This window comes from Notolabrus celidotus, chromosome 16 (genome assembly GCF_009762535.1).
Source record: "Notolabrus celidotus isolate fNotCel1 chromosome 16, fNotCel1.pri, whole genome shotgun sequence".
Classification (NCBI taxonomy): Eukaryota; Metazoa; Chordata; class Actinopteri; order Labriformes; family Labridae; genus Notolabrus; species Notolabrus celidotus.
Genome location: NC_048287.1, coordinates 15,157,214 through 15,179,721, shown reverse-complemented (window position 1 = coordinate 15,179,721; position 22,508 = coordinate 15,157,214). Strand labels below are relative to the sequence as shown.

At 41.9% G+C, this 22,508-nt stretch overlaps 1 protein-coding gene across 1 annotated transcript; it reads right to left on the bottom strand.

Moving 5' to 3' along the window:
• Nucleotides 1-13: 13 nt before the first annotated feature.
• On the bottom strand, nucleotides 14-21,186 carry itgb8 (integrin, beta 8). Its single transcript, XM_034705346.1, has 16 exons — nucleotides 20,574-21,186; nucleotides 19,497-19,582; nucleotides 14,907-15,078; nucleotides 14,656-14,762; nucleotides 13,902-14,041; nucleotides 13,398-13,563; nucleotides 12,385-12,543; nucleotides 10,934-11,029; nucleotides 10,738-10,830; nucleotides 9,557-9,697; nucleotides 7,533-7,953; nucleotides 7,181-7,403; nucleotides 6,980-7,083; nucleotides 4,482-4,598; nucleotides 2,647-2,810; nucleotides 14-1,690 (listed from the first exon to the last, which is right to left on the bottom strand). The coding sequence occupies exons 1-16, from the start codon at nucleotides 20,656-20,658 to the stop codon at nucleotides 1,562-1,564; spliced, it is 2,403 nt and encodes an 800-aa protein (XP_034561237.1). The 5' UTR covers nucleotides 20,659-21,186; the 3' UTR covers nucleotides 14-1,561.
• Nucleotides 21,187-22,508: the final 1,322 nt, after the last annotated feature.

The window sequence follows — 22,508 nt, the reverse complement described above, 5'->3', positions numbered from 1 at the left end:
CTGAAGAAGTCGATTAAAAAAGAAAAATCTTGCACATTTTTATTATGAGGAAAACATACATGCTAGATGCTACACAACTAGCAATGTTGATTGACATCAAAACTACATAGAAAAAGTGCTTTTATTACTCCAGACTCTGTCGGCAGAGATGAGATAATTATTCTTATTGCTGAATGACTTACATGGCTAGAGATAGAGCAACTGTAACCAAAGTAAATGTACCATACAATTGAATAATTAGCATAAATAAACAGAAAAATAAATCAAGATAAATAATAATTAGTGTTCCTGACTTACAGTGAGATAGGGCAGGTATTGCTGTAAACAACATTTTGTTAAATAAAAATCATAGAGGAACAAGATTTGGTGAGCAAATAGATGCCATGAAATTAGCATTCTGTATTCAGAGAATCTAGTGCACGAGGGATGTAGTTCAACCCATTGATCTGAGTAATTTCAGAGATAATTTGTACCTTCTGTTGTACCAGAAATGTTAAGTCCCCTTAAGAATGACTCCAGGATGATCAGCAGTTGCATGCAGACAGTTCTGGTTCTGTTATAGAGACCACATGTGAAGTCATTTGTTGATGCACTTTCCAGTTTTCAGCCCATTGTTATTCCAGTGTTGTGGATTTGTTACATTAGCTATAAATGCTTTATAATGCCCTACTATAGCAACCAACCGTTCCACCTATCATGGCAGTTCCTCCTGCTCTTACACACCCCACAGTTTTCAGTAGTATGATGCAACAAAACGTTCAAGTGCAATTCTTACCAGATTATCAAACTGACAATCACATGAAAATAAATTCAAAATGATCATGACAGATGAAAAATAATAAAATAACATTGACTTGCAATGTAGTTGATCGATAAACCAAAATGCAACTCTTATATACACAAAACACAAGAAGACAAAGAGCCCCACCAATGACAAAGAAAGTCTGATCAAAGTAAAAAAAAAAAAAGGTCAATAAAAGAACCATTAGTGTGTTTCATAGATTAAAAAAAACAAAGAAATACAGCTGAGGTCAGTGCAGACAGTATTATTGAAGGAACATGTCATACCTCAGACTTGCACAAGAGGGCAGACTAAGACAGGGAATGTTGGAGTGTCATAACCACAATAACCTAACATATAGTGTCTTTGCTATAAAATTATAAATTAAAGGCAAGCATAGAGAACAAATGCATCTACCTGCAGCACACACACAAACAAACACACTCTCATACACTCATAATTTAGAGCAGTAATGGCTTCAAGGCTAAAAAAAGTGAGGAATGATCACCCTTCACCCCGCGGAAAAGGAGCAGCCTCCATGCTGCTACGGAGGAAGAAGAGGTGTTAGACTTTTGCTCTTAGTTTCATCTTGGTTTCCAGGATACTGGCCACATCTGTCACACAGTCTATGAGAGATCTCATTTTAAAAGTATAACCCCTTTGAGGTTACAAACTCAAGTACTGCTGGTTGAAGTATGATGAAGGTTAAGAAGCAGTGAGGATGCCTGTAGTCAATACTCTTCTCTCAGTCTCTCAGTCTCATCTTGACTGACTTCTGGCTTAGTATTGCCAGGGGTCACCAAGGGGCATCTTGGGAACCTGGATGTGCATCTCCAAGGGGCGGTCAGGGGGGCGGTCCCTCCGGTATGTTACTGTCTTCTCGTTGGTTGTAGGAATGTATGACAAGTCCTGAAAAGGTGACAGTAAGAGTGGTAATTAACAGTCACACACAGATACACTCATGCATTCATTGATATGGTACAACAACCACAATACAGTGATGTGTCAACTCTATACAACTTATATCACCAGAGCTGCCTGCTACATGGAAAGCTTCCCTATTCAAAAAATGTTTTTTTTCAAAAATAGAGTAATATTATACGTTATCCATTATCAACCAATTTAAAGCATGCCCTGCAGGACAAAGTTTGTCATAACATTGTTTCTAAATAACTTAAAAGCATTACTTTCTGCCTTTATGTTAGCTGAAAAACGTATACATATTGCTAAATGTCAGAAAACATACATCAAGACAGATGTATTTGCAACAGCACACATAGGCTCCATAATTCCTGTTGACAAAAATGTCTGTCATGTTTACTTTTTTTAAAGATAGAAGAGAAAACTTTCACATTATGCAAATGTTTCCCTCCAGAGTGAACTGTTGCATTCTAGTCATAAAAAAAGTACCAAATTCAAACAGATGTGTAATCTGCAGCATCATGAAGATGACTTGTTTCCAACTATAATTAATAAATGAGGGGTTTCCCAACTTGTGAATAATCCAAACTTGTTCAGAGAAACATGTCTGCAGAACCCTGCACCCCCAACCCTTTATGTGAATTCAATCATTCCCTTCTCCTCAAAGGTGCTGTACATCACTGTAAACTCAAAAATCTGGACACTGTGGATGCTGAACAGGGAGTTGAGAGGAAATGTGAACTACAGCTGTATCTCTAACAGCAGACTCAAATTTCTCCCTCCTGGTTTCAGGGGACAAAACACGTGAACAAAAACATCCTACAGAAGTAAGAGGTCATGAGTACGTCTAAGAGCTGCAGGGCCACAGAAGTGTCCCTGGATATTAATCATAACCATGTCAGGCTAATGAATACCTCCAGCAAACTTGACTTTTGAAAGCTCACCTTTCCGGTGCAAAGGTAGCCTCCGTCCTCAGAAGCGCCCTCTACTGACTTTCCTCTTGTCTGCAGCAGCAGCCGGGACACTGCCACCACCACCAGCCCACACAGCACCGTCAGAGCACACACACTCAGGAATGTCCCCACCAGCCGCCTTCTGCTGGCGCACTCTGTGGACACAAACACACACAAACAAGGATTTACTGCAGAGAACAAGGGCAGGGTTGAAAGTCAGAAAGTCGAGAAAAGAGAGGACTGCAGTCTCAAGAAAACTTCATGATTAGACTTAAACACATTATGCTATAAGAGACGTGCAGATATTTTATGACTCTAACATGTTTGTATTTTTACAATCATTAAGCCCTCGTCCCTCGTTGTACAGGTCTTAACCTTAAACTTCACAACTACATACCAAACCCAAGTCTCAATCCGAAATCTAAAAGTAACTGAAGTAACAATGCACATACCACCTGAGTCTTCATTTTGGCCTCTTCATTTTAGTTTCCTGAGACCAGAAGTTACCAGATTTGTACAACAGGTGGTATGTGCATTGTTCTGTCCTTGACTTGTTTGAGAGGCTACCATGGAAATAATTTGTCTTCGACAGATAGCTAAAGCACACCCTGATTGATTTCAACCCAAATGGAACCATACATTACAAAATTAACATCATGCTGGTGTTTGTTGACGAGGAACTAGTAATGTTTCCCTTGTTACTTTATCAACCAGGAAGCAGGATCACTTTCCCATCTGGTTATATGCAATCAGACATCTTTGGAAGCAGATATATTCTCCCCCTGATGGCCATTAGAAGGAATGCAGGTCAAATTCACTTCCATATTGGATACACTTTTAAAATCAGAGGCTTTCAGCACTTGTTTCTGCAAAATAAGGTTTGAAGAAGTGTTCAGATTTGTAATTTAAATTAAAGTTGAGGGAAATCAATGCGAGTATGTCCAATTTAAAAATAAACTTATCATGCAAAACTTGCTAAAAGTATTAGTAAAAGTACACATGTCATTTCACTTAACTTACATTTCGAAGCCTCCTAATGCTGAAACACTGGTGTGTAAATCCTTTCTTAATGGTGTTGATTGTTTTTAGTTTAGCCGATGTCCTGAACTATTTTCAACACAAACACACACTCTGTGCCAGTGATGCTGCACTCAACAGTCAGCTGGCCGTGGATCTGCTGGGGAGCATGTGTGGATGACGGGCTCATCGCTCAACACAAAGGGCCCAAAGAGTGCTCTGACATTTTGTAACAGGGTTACCATGGAGACCTGGCTCCTGCTTCACCCGGGAGTAGTGGGCGTGCGTAGGAAGAGAGTTTCCCGTTGGGGTGGAGGTGGAGGTAGTGAGGGGAAAGGGGAGAGATGGAGTGGGGAACGCACAATGAGCACTGCTGTTCCAAAACTTAGGAAGGCGGGGTTGAACTGTAACACTTGGATGTGTAATTGTGTGTGTGTTTTTGTGTGTAACCATGTGTGAACCTGTGGGTTTTAAATTATTTATGTGTGTGTGTGTGTTTGTGGATGTGTGTGCGCGTGTGTGTCTGAGTGTGTATGGCTGCAAAAATCAAGAAAGTGAGCTGGGAACTGAGGGGAAATGTAAAATACAGCTGTAACACTGACAGCAGGCTTGCTGACTCAAATACACCAGGGTGCAGCAATGGCAGCAACGGATGTGACCTCGAATGAAGGCATGTGTGTGTGTGTGTGTGTGTGTGTGTGTGTGTGTGTGTGTGTGTGTGTGTGTGTGTGTGTGTGTGTGTGTGTGTGTGTGTGTGTGTGTGTTTTTGTGTGCGTGTGTGTTTTCGTGTGCGTGTATTTACAACATACCTGGTCTTGTGTCAATGTAGAGCTGAGTCTGACCTGACTGTGAGCTTGTCAGAAACCGATAGTGACAGCTGTCTTTATTGATGTACATACACTGAACTCCAGTCTCCCCTGTTTGACCTGAAATGAGGGAAAAAAAAGAAAAGAAAGAGAGAGAGAGAGAGAGAGAGAGAGAGAGAGAGAGAGAGAGAGAGAGAGAGAGAGAGAGAGAGAGAGAGAGAGAGAGAGAGAGAGAAAGAGAGAGAGACAGAGGGAGGGAGGGAGGGAGGGAGGGAGGGAGGGAGAGAGAGGAGAGAGAGAGAGAGAGAGAGAGAGAGAGAGAGAGAGAGAGAGAGAGAGAGAGAGGGGAAATACAGGAAGATGAATGAAATGTTTTTCAGTCCAGACATGTTAAGCTCCAAGCCCCAGTAAAAATCCTTGAGGGCTTCTAAAAACAGGAGGATCAATGAGAGCAGCATTACAGAAAAGCTGCTGAGTTTTACAGGTCTTAAGTTCTTACCTGAAAGCTTTTCTGGTCAATATTTTTATACGGCTGTTACAAGGGATCGAATTACCTTAACACATTCAATCTATTTTCAGCTGGCTGTGTATCTGCTGCTGAAAATAAGTTCAGATAAACGCTTTACATTAGCTGCCCGGCATCAAACAGTGGACAAACAAGTGACAAGCTGATGAATTGAGAGGGAACATTTTGTCTCTGACTGAAGAGTCAAATGTGTATCACTGAACACATTTCAAAATGGAAAGGTTGGAGTCAGGCCAGAAATACGACTGGTTTGTATCTGCTGGATGTTTAGAGTGACAACTGATTGCCAAGCTGTTTATTTTAGTAGCTCTAAAAGGTAAGTTTTGTTTACAGATGGTTGTGTCTTGTGTTTAAAAAGAAGAACAAAGCTGATGCTAGCAGGATCAGTAGCCCCCTCTACAAATGGCTAATGCCACTAACTTTCAGATTAATAATATCAATTACTGTATAACTATAAATGACAAAGACTGAGAGAGAAAAGGTAGTGAGATACTCCAAAGTTGGTTAATTCCAACTTTGAGGTTGAGACTTTGTAATGAGCCAAACAAGGAAGGAAGCAAGAGCATGGTGAAGGAGAGGACTTTCTAAAGAGACTGCATTTATGTTTTAAGTTATCCTAGTGAGTAGAAAATAAGCTAACTCTATTATGTTCTGTCAACGTACGGCATTAGCATGTAGCATTTAGCATTAACTACAGCTCGTAAGTTGTTGCCGTTTCCTTAGTGGTGTTGGCTAAATCTGCATTGTTATATCGTTTTGCTCACAGCTGAAGTATCAGATGGTCCAGATAACCCCGTCTGGTGAATTTGATTTTGGTTTAAATCTTCGGTGAACACTGTTGTATCCTCATATTTTTTTGTTGTGTTTTATTTATTAATTCGTAATTTACAGGATGAATTGTGCTTGTACTGAACCTTTTGTAAGAGGTGTGTGTGAACTGCTTTTCAGTTCTACACCCAAGATAACTGAATCTCATGTTATTATGTAGATTATATTTGTAAAACAAAATCAAAAGGGGGTCTTCCGCAAAATATATTTATATTTTCAGGTGATCTCCCACAAACTGACTCTTCTGACTCTAGCCAGCTCCCAAATGTACACACTGCTTCTTTAAAGAACAGTTGTGTACCTTTTTTTCCCAAACCTTGCATATTTAACCCCTGTTTTTGCTGCTTGCATGAAGAAGCGTGTGTGAATACACAAGAACTTTTAAAAATGGGTGGAACCAAATGCTCAAATGTGTTCACCTTCAACAACTGTCAAATTAGTCTTTGATAATGAATTCATTATTATTTATTACTAAGAAAATGACAAGCTAGAGAGTTGTATTAAAGCTGCTGTGAAGAACTTTTGGTTTGTAGTGATTCAGAACTTCTGCTGATCTTATTCTGTCAATCTTGAGGTAATATTTTCTGCCAAATCTTACTGGCTTTCAACAATCATCAAATCAAACCTGTCACTTGTTGGGGATACTTGCTGTTGAAAATGTTAAGAAATGTTAGTTGTCTGTTCCACGCCTACCCCTTCACAGCAGTTACATGCATTACAAATGACAATATAGCAAGTGACAGTCTTGTCAGTGATGATCTGGTTTGCTTTTGTCAGCCATAAAGAGGCATCAGTAACAGTTTCAGTCTCTTTTACAGCCAGATAAAAACTCTTCAATGGAGCTTAAAGTACCAGCCTTTGCTAGCTTTGACTAACTGACTCATCAGTTTAAATCAGATATAATTGTATGTATATGCCACTGTTTTGGAGAAGAAAAATGAACTGGCATGCTTATCAATACCAAATACTACAATGATAATAGTATCAATGTAAGAACAACTCTGTGAGAACCTGAAACTCTGACAAAAAGGAAGTCAGAGAAAAACAGAACTAACACCCACCATATTTCTTTTGAAACCATAAGGTTCACAAAGCTCCCAGGTAAAACTGTGTTCAGAGCAGATTGTGTTGGTTAAAACTGACATACCTGATTCATCATCCATGTAGCCCACAGAAGGAGGACAGGTGCTGTTGCAGAGTCCTGCCTCTTCTTGAGTCAGACTATGAGACACATGGCAGTCAACACACTTCCTGGGAGAGAGAACAATAGTGTCAGCTTCAACTATAAATAGATCTGAGAGCTCCCACCATGCTTTATGTTTGTGTTGAAACAGAAAATGACAAGTACCAGTATGATTGGCAGGTGCTTTGGCGTGCAAGATTTCTCTCACAGAAGTCTCCGGAGTATTGGAGGTCATCACACACACACTGTCCACACACACATCTCCCCTTCCCACTGCAAATCAAGCCACTGGCTGATTGACAGGTCACTGTTGAGACGGGACAACCACAGCTATCGCCTGTCCAGCTGTCCTCGCACACACACTCACCTGACACACACACACCTCGACCTGAGAATAAGAAAGACAAACAGGAAGAGAGAGCCTTAAATATGTAAACTAAAAGCTGTACACATCCAATATCTGATTTTTTTTACTTATTGATTTCTTGTTGTTATTTTTAAAGCTAGCATCCTTTACCTCCGCACAGCAATCCCCCTTCATACGGGCAGGAGAAGTCATCCTTCTCGCAGTATTTCCCGAACACTGTCCCAAGTCTGCTTTGCTCACACACACACCTCCCACACTCACACACTCCTCGACTGCTGCAGTCCACATCAGACCCCTCTGCTTTGCAATTCCAGTTTGAATCTCTGTTTACGTTCCTAATTGGCCCGTGATCCATCTTCTGCTCCTTACTGAGCCCGTCTTGTAAACCGCTGCATTCTGATTGGCTGTCATCCTGGCAGCGCTTAGTTAGTCCACAACTGCAGCCACATTTAGTGTGGATCCTGACCACAGTGGATTCGTTATATCCAACAGGTTGGATGAGGACTTTGACCTCTTCATCTTCAACATCAGCAGGACACGAGTGCAGGCCAATCGTGATATTGAAGTAGACCTTCATGGAAAGAGATAAAAGTTGATGAATAACAGTTACTTGATTTGCTATGTTAGTTGCTAGTATGCTAGTTATTTTGGCTATATGGTTAGCATTTTGTTACATACTAAAACATCTCTACTACTTTAAAGATTTGCTGTGAAACTTGGTGTACATATTTAAAGTGCACCAATATCTTTAATCACACTGATATTTTCTAAGCTCAAATAAATGCAAATATAGTGACACTAATTCCACCAATCTCAGCTGTACTTTGCATTCAGCACTGATTAACACTTTATTAATATGCCAACATGCTAAATGTGGTGATAAACCATGCCATTTCAGCATTCAGCTCAATGATAGACAAAATAGTAGTCTCGGAGACATGCTTGCACTAGCAGCCTCACAGAGTTGCTATCTAGCTAGATATCTGTAGACTCATGTTAGCATTAAGAGTCTTAGATTTATTTGAATTGAAGACTAAAATCATGCTGTCTTGACAACAGTAATTATTTTGTGGATTGATACACAGTGAAGCTAAATTCAGTTCAAGTCCCTGTTCCAAAGGGGGACTTAACAAGATCAAAATCATGTCAACGAAACATATGACAATTTAAGATCCCTTTATTCCCTGAGTCTAATATTGCTGTTGAGATCCTATACTTTTCCAGGTAGAAGCTACGAATATGATTTTGTTTTTTACTGCAAAGTCTTGCGTTGAAAAAAAAAGAAGGAATAAAAGATGAGCTATCTCTTGCAGCATAATTATGGCAATCTTGGATAAGACCTATAAAGTTGAATCAACTTGTATCTAAATGTGAGTTAACTCAGCATGAATAATTTCTCTGTTGATGTGGTTGCATCCCAGAGCTTTGAATCTGCAGGCAGGCTTTTTGCCTGATTTTATCTCCGTTACATTCTGGTAAGTGTGGGACTTCCAGTAATTCACTTTAATCCACCCATGGATTAAAGGACTGGGGCTGAACTTCAATCTTTTTGTACAATGGAGCGACTATGAAGCTGCGATTAAGCATCTTGGTGTTCAACAAAGTTAAGAGCCCCAAAAGGTTACGGAGGAAAAGAATCTCATCAGCAATTTAGGAAGTGAACAGAAGGAGCATTTTCAAATGTATGAGGATTTTATAATTAATACCAAAAGGGGATTCTGTATAGAGTGGATAAATATGCAAAGAGATTTCTATCTAAGTGCAGGCTGTTCAATGCTAAAATAAAGCGAATTTATGAATCAGTTGCAAGAGCAGAGCATGTCCAACATCATATTTCTAAATATAAATGTCCTATTTTTGAGATTGAAGTCCCTCCTATTTGGCTAGGTAAGGTCATAGAATCACATGGAAATGTTCTGCTGTTAAACACTGCATGTAATCCTCTCAACTGGGATTATTTACCAAATCTTTCCTGCCTTGCAGAGCTCTCAGAGATGACTGTGAGAGTGTGATCGTGTGTCAAAGTAATCCAATACAACCAATAAATGTCCTGTGACTTCTCCAGGGGCTTACTTACACATGTAACAGTTTTTTTTGGCCTAATCCTTGAGCTGTTTAAAACTGTGTGTGGGTTTCGATGTTTTTTGGTGCTGAATGTATATGTTTGTGTGTACCGTCTGGTTGGGCTGCACCCCGGAGCAGCTCTGGTTCTTTGCTGTGGATCCATCAGGACAGATGGGAGATACAGACACCCAGTACCTGCTGACTGCCCTATCGTCCACTGACACTGACACTGACACCTCCGACAACAACCTCTGGATGTGGAAAGCAGGGAAGAAGATGGAAAACGTGAGAAAAAGTTTTTTGCTGTTATGTAAGAATGTGGGCTGAGATAAAAGAAAGTGGAAGAACACAAAGAGTTTAAAAATGTGATGATTAGAATGTGTGTGTGTGTGTGCTTGTGTGTGTGTTTGTGTGTGTGTGTGTGTGTGTGTGTGTGTGTGTGTGTGTGTGTGTGTGTGTGTGTGTGTGTGTGTGTGTGTGTGTGTGTGCAAAATAATGAATCTGAGAAAGATAAAGAAAGGAAGAAGTGTGATTAATTTAAGTTGTCACATGTCCCCAGAAAGCCCTCATTGTTGTCCTTTCTTTCTTTCTAAAATACAGGAGGGTATTATGGGAAAAAGGAGGTGGGGCTGAAAATAGAATCGTTGTTTTCATCTGTGATTAGGACACATGGTTTCCGTAGGGATCTGATAGCTTTTATAATGCAAGCTACTGTTCGGGACTGTGCTGCTGCTTGTGTATATGTGAGTGTGTGTGAATCTGTGTGTGAGCCTGGATCTGTGGATTCGGCAGATTCTCGAAGCAAACAATGGGGCGTTGTGCCTGAGGCGAGATTACAGCCTAGACTGCTGCCAGCTGAACGAACCTTATACACACACACGCAGGCACGCACACAAACACACACACACACACACACACACACACACACACACACACACACACACACACACACACACACACACACACACACACACACACACACACAAACAGAAACATAAGGCCTAACCCCTCCTTAACCTCCTGTTCTCATCTCTGTTTTTCTGTTTCATTAGGCCTTCAGTGACCAAAATCTCCTCCTATCATCTATTTTCTAAACTTCAGAGTCAGAGTTTTGATTACAAGGGCCTGTCATTCTAGCAGTCTGTACAAGCTTTTCTAGATTTGTGGATAAATATAAGTAGCATACACTCCATGAACATATTGTAGTAGGGGTTATGAGGCATTCTTTCTGAAAATGGTAACAATTACAACACTGTGGCATTCCCAGCCAAAGCTGAAGAGTACTCTTTACCTTGTATGCATCCACCACCAGCTCAATAAGGTTTGGAGCCTGGAAGAGGCCTAACTTTCCCAGGTATGAGCCAGGCAGCAGGCGTGCCAACTCCTGCAGAGGCAAAAGGGAAACGAGGTTGAGAAACACTTTGATGCTGTAACATTTGTTTTCTCACTCACAACTCTGGTCATATGATGTTTGTGGAAGGGTTTACCTCGTACCACTGGTACTGCTGCTTTTCCACAGCAAACAGGGAGTAGATGTGGTTTTCAAGCAGCTTATCAGACAACAGACCCACACTGGGATGGTCCTGAAAAGGAGACAACCAGCAGATTAAATCTTAAATGCAGCTCTGATGGACCATATAAGGTGGACCTTTGATCACATGATTTCAGCATGCCTTTGAAATGTCTCACTGTCAGAGTATACACCATGAAGCTTAATAGTCTATAAGTACAATACATCCCCTATGGTGGAGTGTATATGACTCTGTTGGATTTAAAGCGACAGTGTAAGCTTTTGAAACTCAGCATTTCCAAACTGTTAGGTAAGCAGCAGGGCTTCAACTATCATTATGAATTTCCTCCACAGGGGATCAATACAGTTCTAATTTAATCTAATCTAATCTAATCTAATCTAATCTAATCTAATCTAATCTAATCTAATCTAATCAAACACTTCAAGACCAGAATAATCCAACAGTTGTTTTATTGATGAACTAATGAGTTGAGGGCTCTTGAAAATATCTGATAATGAGAGAAAGTGACAACCATGGTTAAAAAAAAGCCTTGGATGACATCCTTAAATGTCTTGTTTAGTCCACAATGAAAAGCTATTCAGTTTACTGTCATACAGAAGTAAAGAAACACACAAAATCATATTTAGGAAGCTAAAATAGCCATCATACCAGCCTAGCTAAGTGTGAAGACTTAAAACAGAGGGGAATAGCTAGTTTATCTCTTAGGAAGGATAAAGCAGCCCACCAGCAAAGCAAAAGCTTACAAATTGACACTTTTGATCTTCTCTTTGATCATTGTGGTTTACAGGAACTATTAATTTGCAGAAACTGGGATCTTTGTAGCCCATTTTAGTAGAAGTAAGAAAGCAAGTGAGTGCATCTCCCAAAACACATACCTGGTGTGATTTTGAAAACCATTTTTATCTTAAAGCTCCTGTGAGGAACTGTGTTGATGTTGGCGCCCCCTGTGGATAAAGTAGTACATCTCATCTCTTGCTTACTTTTTCCCTAATGCTGTCTAGTAAGTGTTAATGTTTTCTTTTTCACAACAAATCTCCCCCAGCTTTTGGTTTCACAGTCAAATGTAACACTCATTGAAAATATCTGCAGTGGAAAAAGGAAAGCAAAAGGCTGTTTCAGCAGCATGTTTGCCTGACATCGTTTACAGGCATAAAAAATAACTGTAGAAATAGTCATGTTTGCATTTGAAGCTCATTAATTGTTATTAGCATCAATTTCAGTCGGTTTCATAACCAGATAAAAACTCCTCACAGGAACTTTGATGTATCGGTCTGAAATTAGAGGAGATTCTTTTCCATTATCATCATAATACTGCAGCCCATGTCCCCATTAGACTGAAATCATGTAAAATTAAAGAAACATTTCTTCACAGCCAGACTGCTCAGTAGTTTCTCTTCTTCCCTTACCATCCTTGTACTCCCTGTGTACACATCGTTTTCCAGGTGACACAAGCCATCGTGTGGCGTCACAATCCCTGCCAACCGACTGTCCAGGGCGAGGTGAGATGGCTGGTCCGTCATCAGGAGCAGCAGACGCTTTGCTTCCGGTCGCCATCCCACTGCTCTCTGAAAGAGACAGACAGATAAATATTTTGTTACGGGAAAAATGATTTCTCAAATCCCATCTGGATTCTTGATGAAACCAATTTAACATTGCAAGCAAACCAAAAACGTGTTCTGTTTCATGGGAGCAATTTTATCTATTCTCTTGTTTTTATTCCCTGGTAACACGAGTCAGCTTTTTCACACAGACTGATGTAGAAAATATGCTGATGCGTTATTTTGTTAAAGATTTACACATGTGGGTAGAAACCGCGGATTCAAACATACTCATCTGAACCACATTAGTTCTCATGGTGATCAGCTCTTTCTATAATGCTCTGTTAAACGGAGAGTGGCAAAAAATTCATCTGCCCGTCACAGAGTCTGCCTCTTTCTGTCTGTGACTCGTCAGTGCCAGTGTGAGAAAATTGGTCTGTGTGAGTCTGTGTGAGTCCGTGCGTGTATTTCAGGAAACCCTGTGAGTTTCTAAGTAGGTCTGACATAGTGGAGAGTCTATTTCTGGAGTCTCGGCCACTGTGGTGTTTCCCTGCAGGCTGGTTACTCAGGGCCCCCTGCATGGTGTGATTCACAGCTCTCCTAAAGCCGTAATATAAGCAACTGTGTGTGTTTGTGTTAGTGTGTGTGTGTCATACCAAAGTAGTTGTGTCATTACTTACTGGGATTCTTGGGGTAATATTGAATGCTGAGTCAGAATGCCACCAGACTGCCACAATAAAAGCCTCTTTCACCCGCAGGCAAGCTCAAGACCAAATATGGGGTTATCCCTCATTTTTCAGAGCTAATTCGAGCAAATTAGAAAAACTTGCAACCTTCTGTTTTCTATTTGTTGTACACATGTAGTGTCTGTTTTTACACACCTTGCAGACAGCAGCCTGCAGCATAGCATCCAGTCCTCCCTCGGGTGTGTCCATGTTTCCAGAGATTCTCTGGCGTTTGATCACACGTGTAAACTCGCTCATATTTCCTGTCATACTGAGGACATGATGGTAGCCGTGAGCTGGGCGACACCGGATCTCATAATCACTGGTGAGAGAGAGAGAGATGGTGCAGGAAGTTTTTCTTTACTTGCTAATTTTACAGACTTAGATCTGCAAAAAGAGCTATAATTGTCTTCAAGCAAAAGGTCATCGTTATAAAATCAGTGCTCCCTGCTGAATAAGTTACACCAAATTAAAAGCTTACTCAGATGCATCACAGAAATCACCACACAGTTCTTCTTGTCTTTTTAAAAGAAGAATAATCTAGCTGTGGAATATAACAAGGCAGACTTTAAAGGTGCTACACATTTAATGTCACTGCACTAATGAGACATGTAGGGAGTATTTAAAGCAACAGTCCAACTAATAGATTTTCTGTCTTACCTGCATGGGTTGTTGATCTTGGAGGGGTGGACGTTGATGTAAGGGGAAACGGGTTTGTCCACGAATGATCCGAAACCCAACCAAAGGTCTGAGGAGTGCTCTGTCATCCGGAGCGACAAAGCCACACCCACCGTCTTTAACTGGAGATGCAGTCGGGCACAAGATGGTAGGATCCAATGGGAGGTAGAAAGTACAGAAAAAGAAGGAAAAGGGGGATATGCAGAGAAAAAACATAATACAAATATGAACAAATGAGATAATAAGTGAGGAACTTTTTGGTTTGTGTAGATTTTGGCGCCCCCTATGGACCAACAGTACCTCTTAACTTTTGCAGAAATACTGTTGTACGTGTTAGAAGTATTTTATTCAACATGGAATCACAATCTGTTTGTTTTTAGCCGCCAAATTTGTTGCTTAATAACTGCTTGGAAAAATGTTTCAAAATTCAGCTGTAGCAGCTTGCTTTCTGACACCTACCCTGTGGCAGTATTTACAGGCATTAAAAAAAACTTTTCAGAACTAGTAAATCTTGTCGCTGATGGTCTTGCTTGCTTTTGTATCTCATAAATAGTCATGTAAATTGTTTAAGAGATAGTAGCCCTCACATACGAGCTGACAATATTACATCTATGTTTGTATATGTTGTTTTTACCAAGCCATGATTAACACAAAAATTCTGTAATCAAGCTTAATCCCCAAACGTATGATCTTTGCCTAAAGTTAAATAGTGTCATTTGAGCGTAAGAAAACCTACATGATCAAGGTTATCCTGCATAGATGCCGAAACATCAACCAGGTAGTAAAGATCCACAGGATAACGTTCCAGCTGCTTCACAGCCACTACGATGCTTGCCTGCGAACCTAAAAACAAACAAAAAAACACAAAAAACACTCACACTCACACTCAAACTTAGCTGCTTGGTCCCAAACTAAAACTATAAGACTACTGTACAGTTCAAATCAGAGGCACTTCAGTCTCAGATAAATAAAGTGCTTGTTGTCTACCTGGTCTAAGCGTGATGCTGATGTCTTGCGGTGACACTTGTGTGCTGCTGATGGTGGCATTGACCTCCACCTTGACCTCTGACTGCTCCAAAAGCTCTGTTTCACAGCCTCTACTTAGCAGCTTCTCCGGCAGGTTGCAGCGCTGGCTTGGGCCCGCCCCATCCAGAAAGTCCTAGGTAACAGGTCACACAAGATCAAGAGGGTAAATTAAAAATCACCTTTTTGCCTCTGTGATATTCTTTAATCACACAATTTTTGCAGTTTTTGATTTTGCTTTAGTGAAATTTCAACAACCAAATACCTTAACAAGACAGAGCAGAAAAAGTTGCCAGACACGGCTGGGGAGATAACACAGCTAAGCCGTTTTCAAGATGTTATCATTTTAATCCAATTTCAAGGACAAAATCAAAGTGACACAAACAAGAGGGTCAACTTGAATGCCACATTACAATCTGTGATGCAACAACGCTATAAAAATATGATGAAGGAAAATCTGTAACTTCTGTCCTTTTTGTTTGGTTTAGCAGCTGTTAACTTTAATACTTTACAATAATCAAATCTCCTTCAGTCGATGTCTCAGTCTGCCCTTTGGTGAGGCACAGAGTGTCAAATCAATAAGCACACATACACACACTTTACATCACACAAGAAATCATGCCAAACCGAAACCAGTTTCACAATTACTCTCTTTGGTTTCATTTTCTATTTCTGTCATTTTTATGGTGTTTGTACGGAAGTGTGACGTAGTTACACGTACATGAGACCGATTTGTATTCGTGATACGTGATCCAAGAGTTACTCATCAGTTTAGTGAACAAGGAAGTGCCCTGTTTTTGTTTAGTCATCCATCTTCAGCTCTACATGTCTGATCAGCAAGCAAAGGAAAGTTCAATGAAAGCAATAGCTCTGACTGGTAGAAAATACGCTGAGTAATTTCAATTTTTCCTTAAAAGGGTGTCATTTAATCACGTCCTAAGTGACAGATTCTTGTTGTAATCTTGCCCAAACAGCGTCATGCCTTGCAGCTTTAATGTAGTGGATTAGTGACCTTTGGTACTGCAGTGTGTTAGAAAAACACTCTCACAAACACAGTGACCTGCACTGGAAGGATTATGAGTAGACTAAAGTAGAACAGTGAGGTTTCAGAAGTACACACTTCCAGATACTTGGGTATAAAACTGCTGGAGTCAAAGTAACGTAAGTACAAAAGTAAGCATGAGTTGAACTTTCTTACTGAGGTATTTCTACAAGCCGTTCCTTTGTTTCACTAGTGGCACTTATAAGTTTAGTATCTATCTCTTTTCTATTTCATTTTGCTTGATCATTTTTGTTAAACTATGTCTGTAGGCTGTGCTATAACCTGTTGTTAACTGGCTGTGTTAAATACTTGATTCGTATTGGTCAGTACCAAGTAACAGCAAAAACGACACCAGGGACAACCTGTTCACACATACATCAAATTAATCTGCATAAAGGAGTCCCGCACATTTCACCTCTGCCTGCTGACACTGTGGCAAAAACATTAGTTTCTATCTCAGGCTGGTTTTGAGAGCTGGGATATGGTGATAGTGACTTGTAGCGACCAGGCACAGATGTAAGAGCAGCCTTAGTAGCTATGAGTCCCCAACTAATCTCTGCTGGGCAAGAATAGAGCAAGATCCAGTCCTACAATCCAGGCAACAGAGCTTCTCTAGTCCTACTAACCAATCAAAACGCTTAGGCATAGGGACCACCAGTGAGAATGAATGTCATTCATACGTATTCACACACCACTGATTATGTCATCGAGGGCAATTAGGTGTCCGGGTGTCCAGGTGTTCAGTGTCTTGGCCAAGGACACCGCTGAGCCACAGCTGCCATCGTTAATGCATTTATAAGCATCTTTTACATTTAAAGGTGTCTCAACTGCAAAGCTCCTGAAGAAGAAGGAGAGCTAAATGAGGACAGACAGGTCAACAGAAACTTTCATGATGAAGTCCAGTTGCCTCAATGCAAATCAGGCGAATGTAAATAATAACCCCCTCACAGTGACATAAGACTCCTCCGTCTTGGGGTCCTGCTCACTCTGACGGGATTCCAATTTGCATAACCACCAGTTCACTATACATTGCCACTCACATATCTACGCCAAGTAATCTGCTTTTCTATGTGTTGTTGACTATTTACGTTGAAATTTGCCTTGGGGTTGGGAAGGCAGCATCCAATTATTTCAAATCAACCTAACTTCAAAGCTGCTCCTGCTACTCTGAAAATGTGAGGAATGAAAAGTATAGATGTTTGTGGGAATATGTAGGGGGCAGCTGTGGCTCAGTGGCTCAGTGGTAGAGTGGGTCATCTCGCAATCAGATGGTTGCCAGTTCCATCCCTGGTCACCAAGGCTGTGGTCAACGTGTGAAAAGAACTTGCTTAAGACAGGGAAGCCTAAGTTGCCCCTAACAAGGCATAGTGTGCATGTTTGTGTATGTGATAAGCAAGCGGCAACCTCTGGTCTTAAACGATGAAGCCCATACGAAAGTGTTATAAACTGCAATACATCGAGAATCCGCTTGAGGCTGGCTGCAGAAACACTGGAAACCAAATAGACATGAATGGGAAAAAGACGATCTTTGCAGCATTAATAAACATGTTTACAGCCTGGTTCAAAAAACGGCTTGGCCCTACAAAGCTAATCTCTCTATCAGCACACACTGTACGGGGGGTGAATGTTTTTCTAACGTATCGGTTCAGAAGATATTAAGATTCTGAGTTTTTGCCCAAATAAGGACATGACTGACGTGACTCCCGGTCGGGAACGCATAGCTGTTGGCTAGGAGGCTCACACTACGTCACACTCTGCCTGGTTGAGTTCCGCATTTCCAATATGGCTGCCGCCGTTAATTGGCTTCAAAACAGCGTTCAGGAACAGACGGGTGACGTCACGGATACTACGTCCATATTTAATACAGTCTATGGTGATAAATAATGATGGGAAGTAAGGTACTTTTTGTAGAAGCCTCTACCATCAGTGTATGAATGGTGTGAATGCATGAATGTGACAAGTTGCGTAAAAGCAGTCAAAAGACTAGAAGAGTGCTATATTGGTGTAGTAAATTTACCATTCACTATTCAAAGCTCTATCTAAGATTATAAAGTATTACCTCTTATCAAATGTATTCAAAGCATGTCAAAGTTTATGTGTCTTTAGTCAGCGCACAACCTTAGAACCAAATTAACAAATGCCTGACAGCGACATTGCTTAGGAGAAACAGCCAACCTCTCAGGGCTTCCGTTGTAGCTAGTGATAAAAGATAACGAACTTCAGGCTAAGACATTATGCCTAACTGCAGATTGTGTTCTGCCCTTCGCTCTCCACAGTCTGCTTCCTGCATATGGTCAATGACACCATCTGATACCAAAATCCAGTGCTGCTTCCACGGCGCTGCTGCATTTTTAAGCAGAATATGTAAATTGAGATTAAAGAATACATAATGATCAATAAGGCTGCTTATACCGGTGGATAAAACAGCACTACTGATTTGTAGTTACTAGTTTTACAAGCAGGAACAGCACGAGAACAAAGCATCACACAGTCTATAATAAAAGTTGTAGCTGTATATGTGGCCATGGCCTGAAAGCTAGACTGAAGTGCCGTTATTTATGGGTTTCTCTGTGGGTGTAAGTCGTCTTGTAATGTCTTGAAAAAGTTTTACAGTGGCTTCCCCGGACTTTCCTTGCAGGGTAATTCAGCTAAACTAAAGGTCAATGGAAATAATTGAACAAGCATATTATTGAAGCACTCTACCTGCTTAATTGTCTGTGCTTGTTCAAGCATGGCTCTAAGACTGTGTGTGTGTGTGACTGTATGTCTGTGTGTGTGTGTGTGTGAGTGTGTGTGTGTGTGTGTGTGTGTGTGTGTGCGTGTGTGTGAGTGTGTGTGTGTGTGTGTGTGTGTGTGTGTGTGTGTGTGTGTGTGTGTGTGTGTGTGTGTGTGTGTGTGTGTAGGAGGCTTCAGAGGCGGTGTTCGAATACTTTCACCCACCACTGAGCCCGGCCACCATTTAATGATGTCAGATAAGATGAGGGTTTAAAGGATGGGAAAGCACCTGAAGTCTGTAAACACACATGTGTCATCTGTCCTGTCTAGTCTAGTTAGTGTGTGCGTGTGTGTTTGTGTGTGAGTGTTTTGACTTGTGTGGCGGCTGTGGAGGATTTATAGCTTCCCAGGGCTGATTTCGGGGTGGGCTCTTTACGAGACAGACTGACAGCAGGAAAGCAAGGACAGATACAGACAAACAGCGACAGGCGCGGCAGATGCACACTTTGAAAGAAATGCAGTGATATGTGTGAGCGCCCAGACTAAACACATGGATAGAAAGTGGCTCCATCTCATGAGAAAGCAGACATGGACACATTCACACACACACTGGCACACTCAAGCAGGTCACAGGGCAGGCCGCTAAGCTTGAACATACACATTATATTCACATCTGCGGATGGCATCAAAGCTTTGAGAGTGTGTTGTCATCCAAGGAATGCTGCTGAATGTCTGCCTCCTTCCCTTTTTCTCTCTCTCTCACACACACAAACACACACTTTTATACAGATTCCTACCTCCTTGAAGCACCAGGCACACTGTGGGCCTCGTCTGAGACACTCAGCACAAGTAGTGATGGTAGGGGACCGACACACACTGTCACCTGCACAAAGAGAAATGAAGAAGAAGGAGGCGGAGAAAGAGAAAGGAGGAAGATAGCCAAAGATAAAGAGAAATGAGGAATCTGTGATTAGCATATGAAAGAATGTGTGTGTCAACACTCATTAGCCATGCAGCCAAAGCCCCGTGGACATTGAAAGATCTTATGCGCACTTTTGATGATGAAAGTGCCACTTAGCACCTCATATGAGGCTATTCAGTGGGTATCAGGGAAGGAAAACAACTCTGGAGAGTGGAAACAGGTGCTTGAGTTGCTGGAGTGTTGCAGTGGATCATTTACCACACACCCACACACAATCACACAGGGAGATGGGACAGGGGCATGTAATTATGAGTCAATCAATGAGTGCTAAACGCGCACAAATGCATTAATGGAGCTACACAGTGAAAAAATCCCTCATGCAAGGTACTTTTATGCTGCATTGGCATACAAAAAATATTGAGGGGTAAAGATGGTGCGGGGGAAAGAGGCACAAAATGAACCTGGGGCTTACAAATAGTGGGATTAATGATTCATTCGTGTGATTTATCTCTTGGAATCCTATTTTCAAGAGCAGTTTCAGTGCTGGAATGTGGGACAGTCTATAAGGGCTGCAGGTCTCAGCATCACTAACAGCCCACTAACAAGCAGCTCTGACCCAATTAGCAATCCCAGCTTCTGGCAAAGCCCTGAATAGGGAAAGCATTTATCTTTTAATAAGCACTGATCAATACATGTTGGAACAAGATGATGAGGCTTTGGAGAGGGCTCCCTAGAAACCCAGATCTTTCCCTTCAAACCTGAATTCTTAAAATCCTCCTAAAAGATGTAAGACTGACAGCTGTGTGGGAATTTAATCCTAAAATCCCTGACATGGAACATTTACGAATCCTGCAGAGCGAACAGATGGGTGGGATGGGAACTTCATATGATACAAGATGTAGGCTAATTACTGGGATATTATGTAATTGGCCCCTAATGAGGCTCCACTCACCGGCACCGGAGGCTTCCACTGCGCAGAGAGACACCAGCACAAGAAACAGAAGGACGCTGCCGTATGTGCGGAGCCAGGAAGTCATATTATCCTTCCCTCCACACCGGGGGAGGCGAAGTTCAGCTAGAGGAGACGATCCGAGGGAGACCGGGCACCGTGCGTCCGACGCTGCGCGAACAATAGCCGGGAGTGCCGGGCCGAGCCGCAGGGCATTGTCGTCGTTCACCCAATAACCTTCTAATCCCGGAGAGGTATTCACATCCCCCGGGTTAAATCAGCTTACAAGCGCTCCCCCGTGGACCAGGAGAGGAGGTGAAGCAATCGCTCGACGGTGGCGCAAGTTCCTCCATCTATTTCCATCCAGCAGGTGTGTGAGAAGACGTGCGCACGCCCCGCGTGCTTCCACCATGGACCTCTTCGTTTCACTCACAGCTGATGGTGAGGTCTCATCCCGGGACAGAGCGCGTGCTGAGTTTTACACAGCAGCGACACACCAACAAAGCTGGGCTGCGTTCAGCCGGTGCGCACCAACACGCTGAGTTCACATCACCAAAAGCGAGAGTGACCGTGTTTTAACCGCTGTTCTGAGTCAGGCAAGCGATGCCATGGCAACGATGCTGTATCAGAGAGAGAGAGAGAGAGAGAGAGAGAGAGAGAGAGAGAGAGAGAGAGAGAGAGAGAGAGAGAGAGAGAGAGAAAGAGAAGAGAGAGAGAGAGAGAGAGAGAAAGAGAGAAAGAGAGAGGAGGAGAAAGGTAAAGTGCTTACTACAAGGAGTTGGTGCATTCCATCTGAATCATGAATTGAATGTTTTTATTTCTTCTTCTGGGAGCCATTCAGCTTCGGCTCCTGTGCGTGTAAGGGAGTCAACTCTGCCAGGATGGATGATGGGATGAAGGAGAAGAGAAGGAAAAAGAGGGAGAACAAGGGGGAGAAAGAGGAAGGGGGTCAATAAAACCAGAGATTTTCTAGGGGGTTCACAAGCTGGTGCTAAGGAGTATAAGAGGGGGGTTTGGGTCCATTGTGCGCAGATTCCAATGACATGGAGTAACCTCGCCTCGCCGGCTGCTCTACTGAGCAGGAGCCAAAGACTTACTAAACAATTCAACATTTTAAGCTCGAGGAAAAAAGTGCAGCACAAGGACAAAAGACACAATAGTCCACCGTCTTTGGCATGATCCTACGCAGGAAAAAAGGGAACATGTTTTGATTGGAACGCAGCCCAAAAGAGAGTGATTGTTAGAGTGCCAGTAGTCCTGATACACTCACACTGGTCCCTTATCTATTCTGTTTGACCCATCTGTCGAGCTAGCCAAGCCTCTCCTCTCATTCATTCAAATAATTTGTCAAACGCGAATTTCAGAGGGGGGGAGTGCCAACACAACCCCGTCTGTGCATTCTCAGCAGTCACTCTTAATTATGCTAATGATGCAAACACACACACCACGCTCTTTCCTGAGTGTGTGAAATTTCTCCAGAGTACTCCACTTGTAGGTTCCTCTCTACCCAGGCCAAGTGTCTCCTTTCTGGGCTCTGCTGGGCAAAATATAGATCTGTCAAAGGGGTGTTTATACTAGGTCCACTTAGGGACCTAGTATAAACACTCTCTCGACCTGTCAATACTGCTCAACATCAGCGTTTTAATGACTGCTGTCAACATCCCCCAGCTGACAGAAAACATTCCTCTTCTTTTCTGTCATTCCTTCCCCCACTTTTTTTTTTAACCTCCCTGCCCTCCCCCCACCTTTTCTCTTTCTCTCCCCGCACTGTGTTTGTGTTAGCAGTCGGCTGGGCTTTCCATCACGCTGGTCTGGTCTCATCACTCTTCAACCACAACCACAGACACCAAGCGAGTTCGTTTGCTCCCCCTCAAACACCTGCAACTGTGTTTCCGAACGACTTAATTAAAAATTGACTCATCGTACAGATTTCTTCTC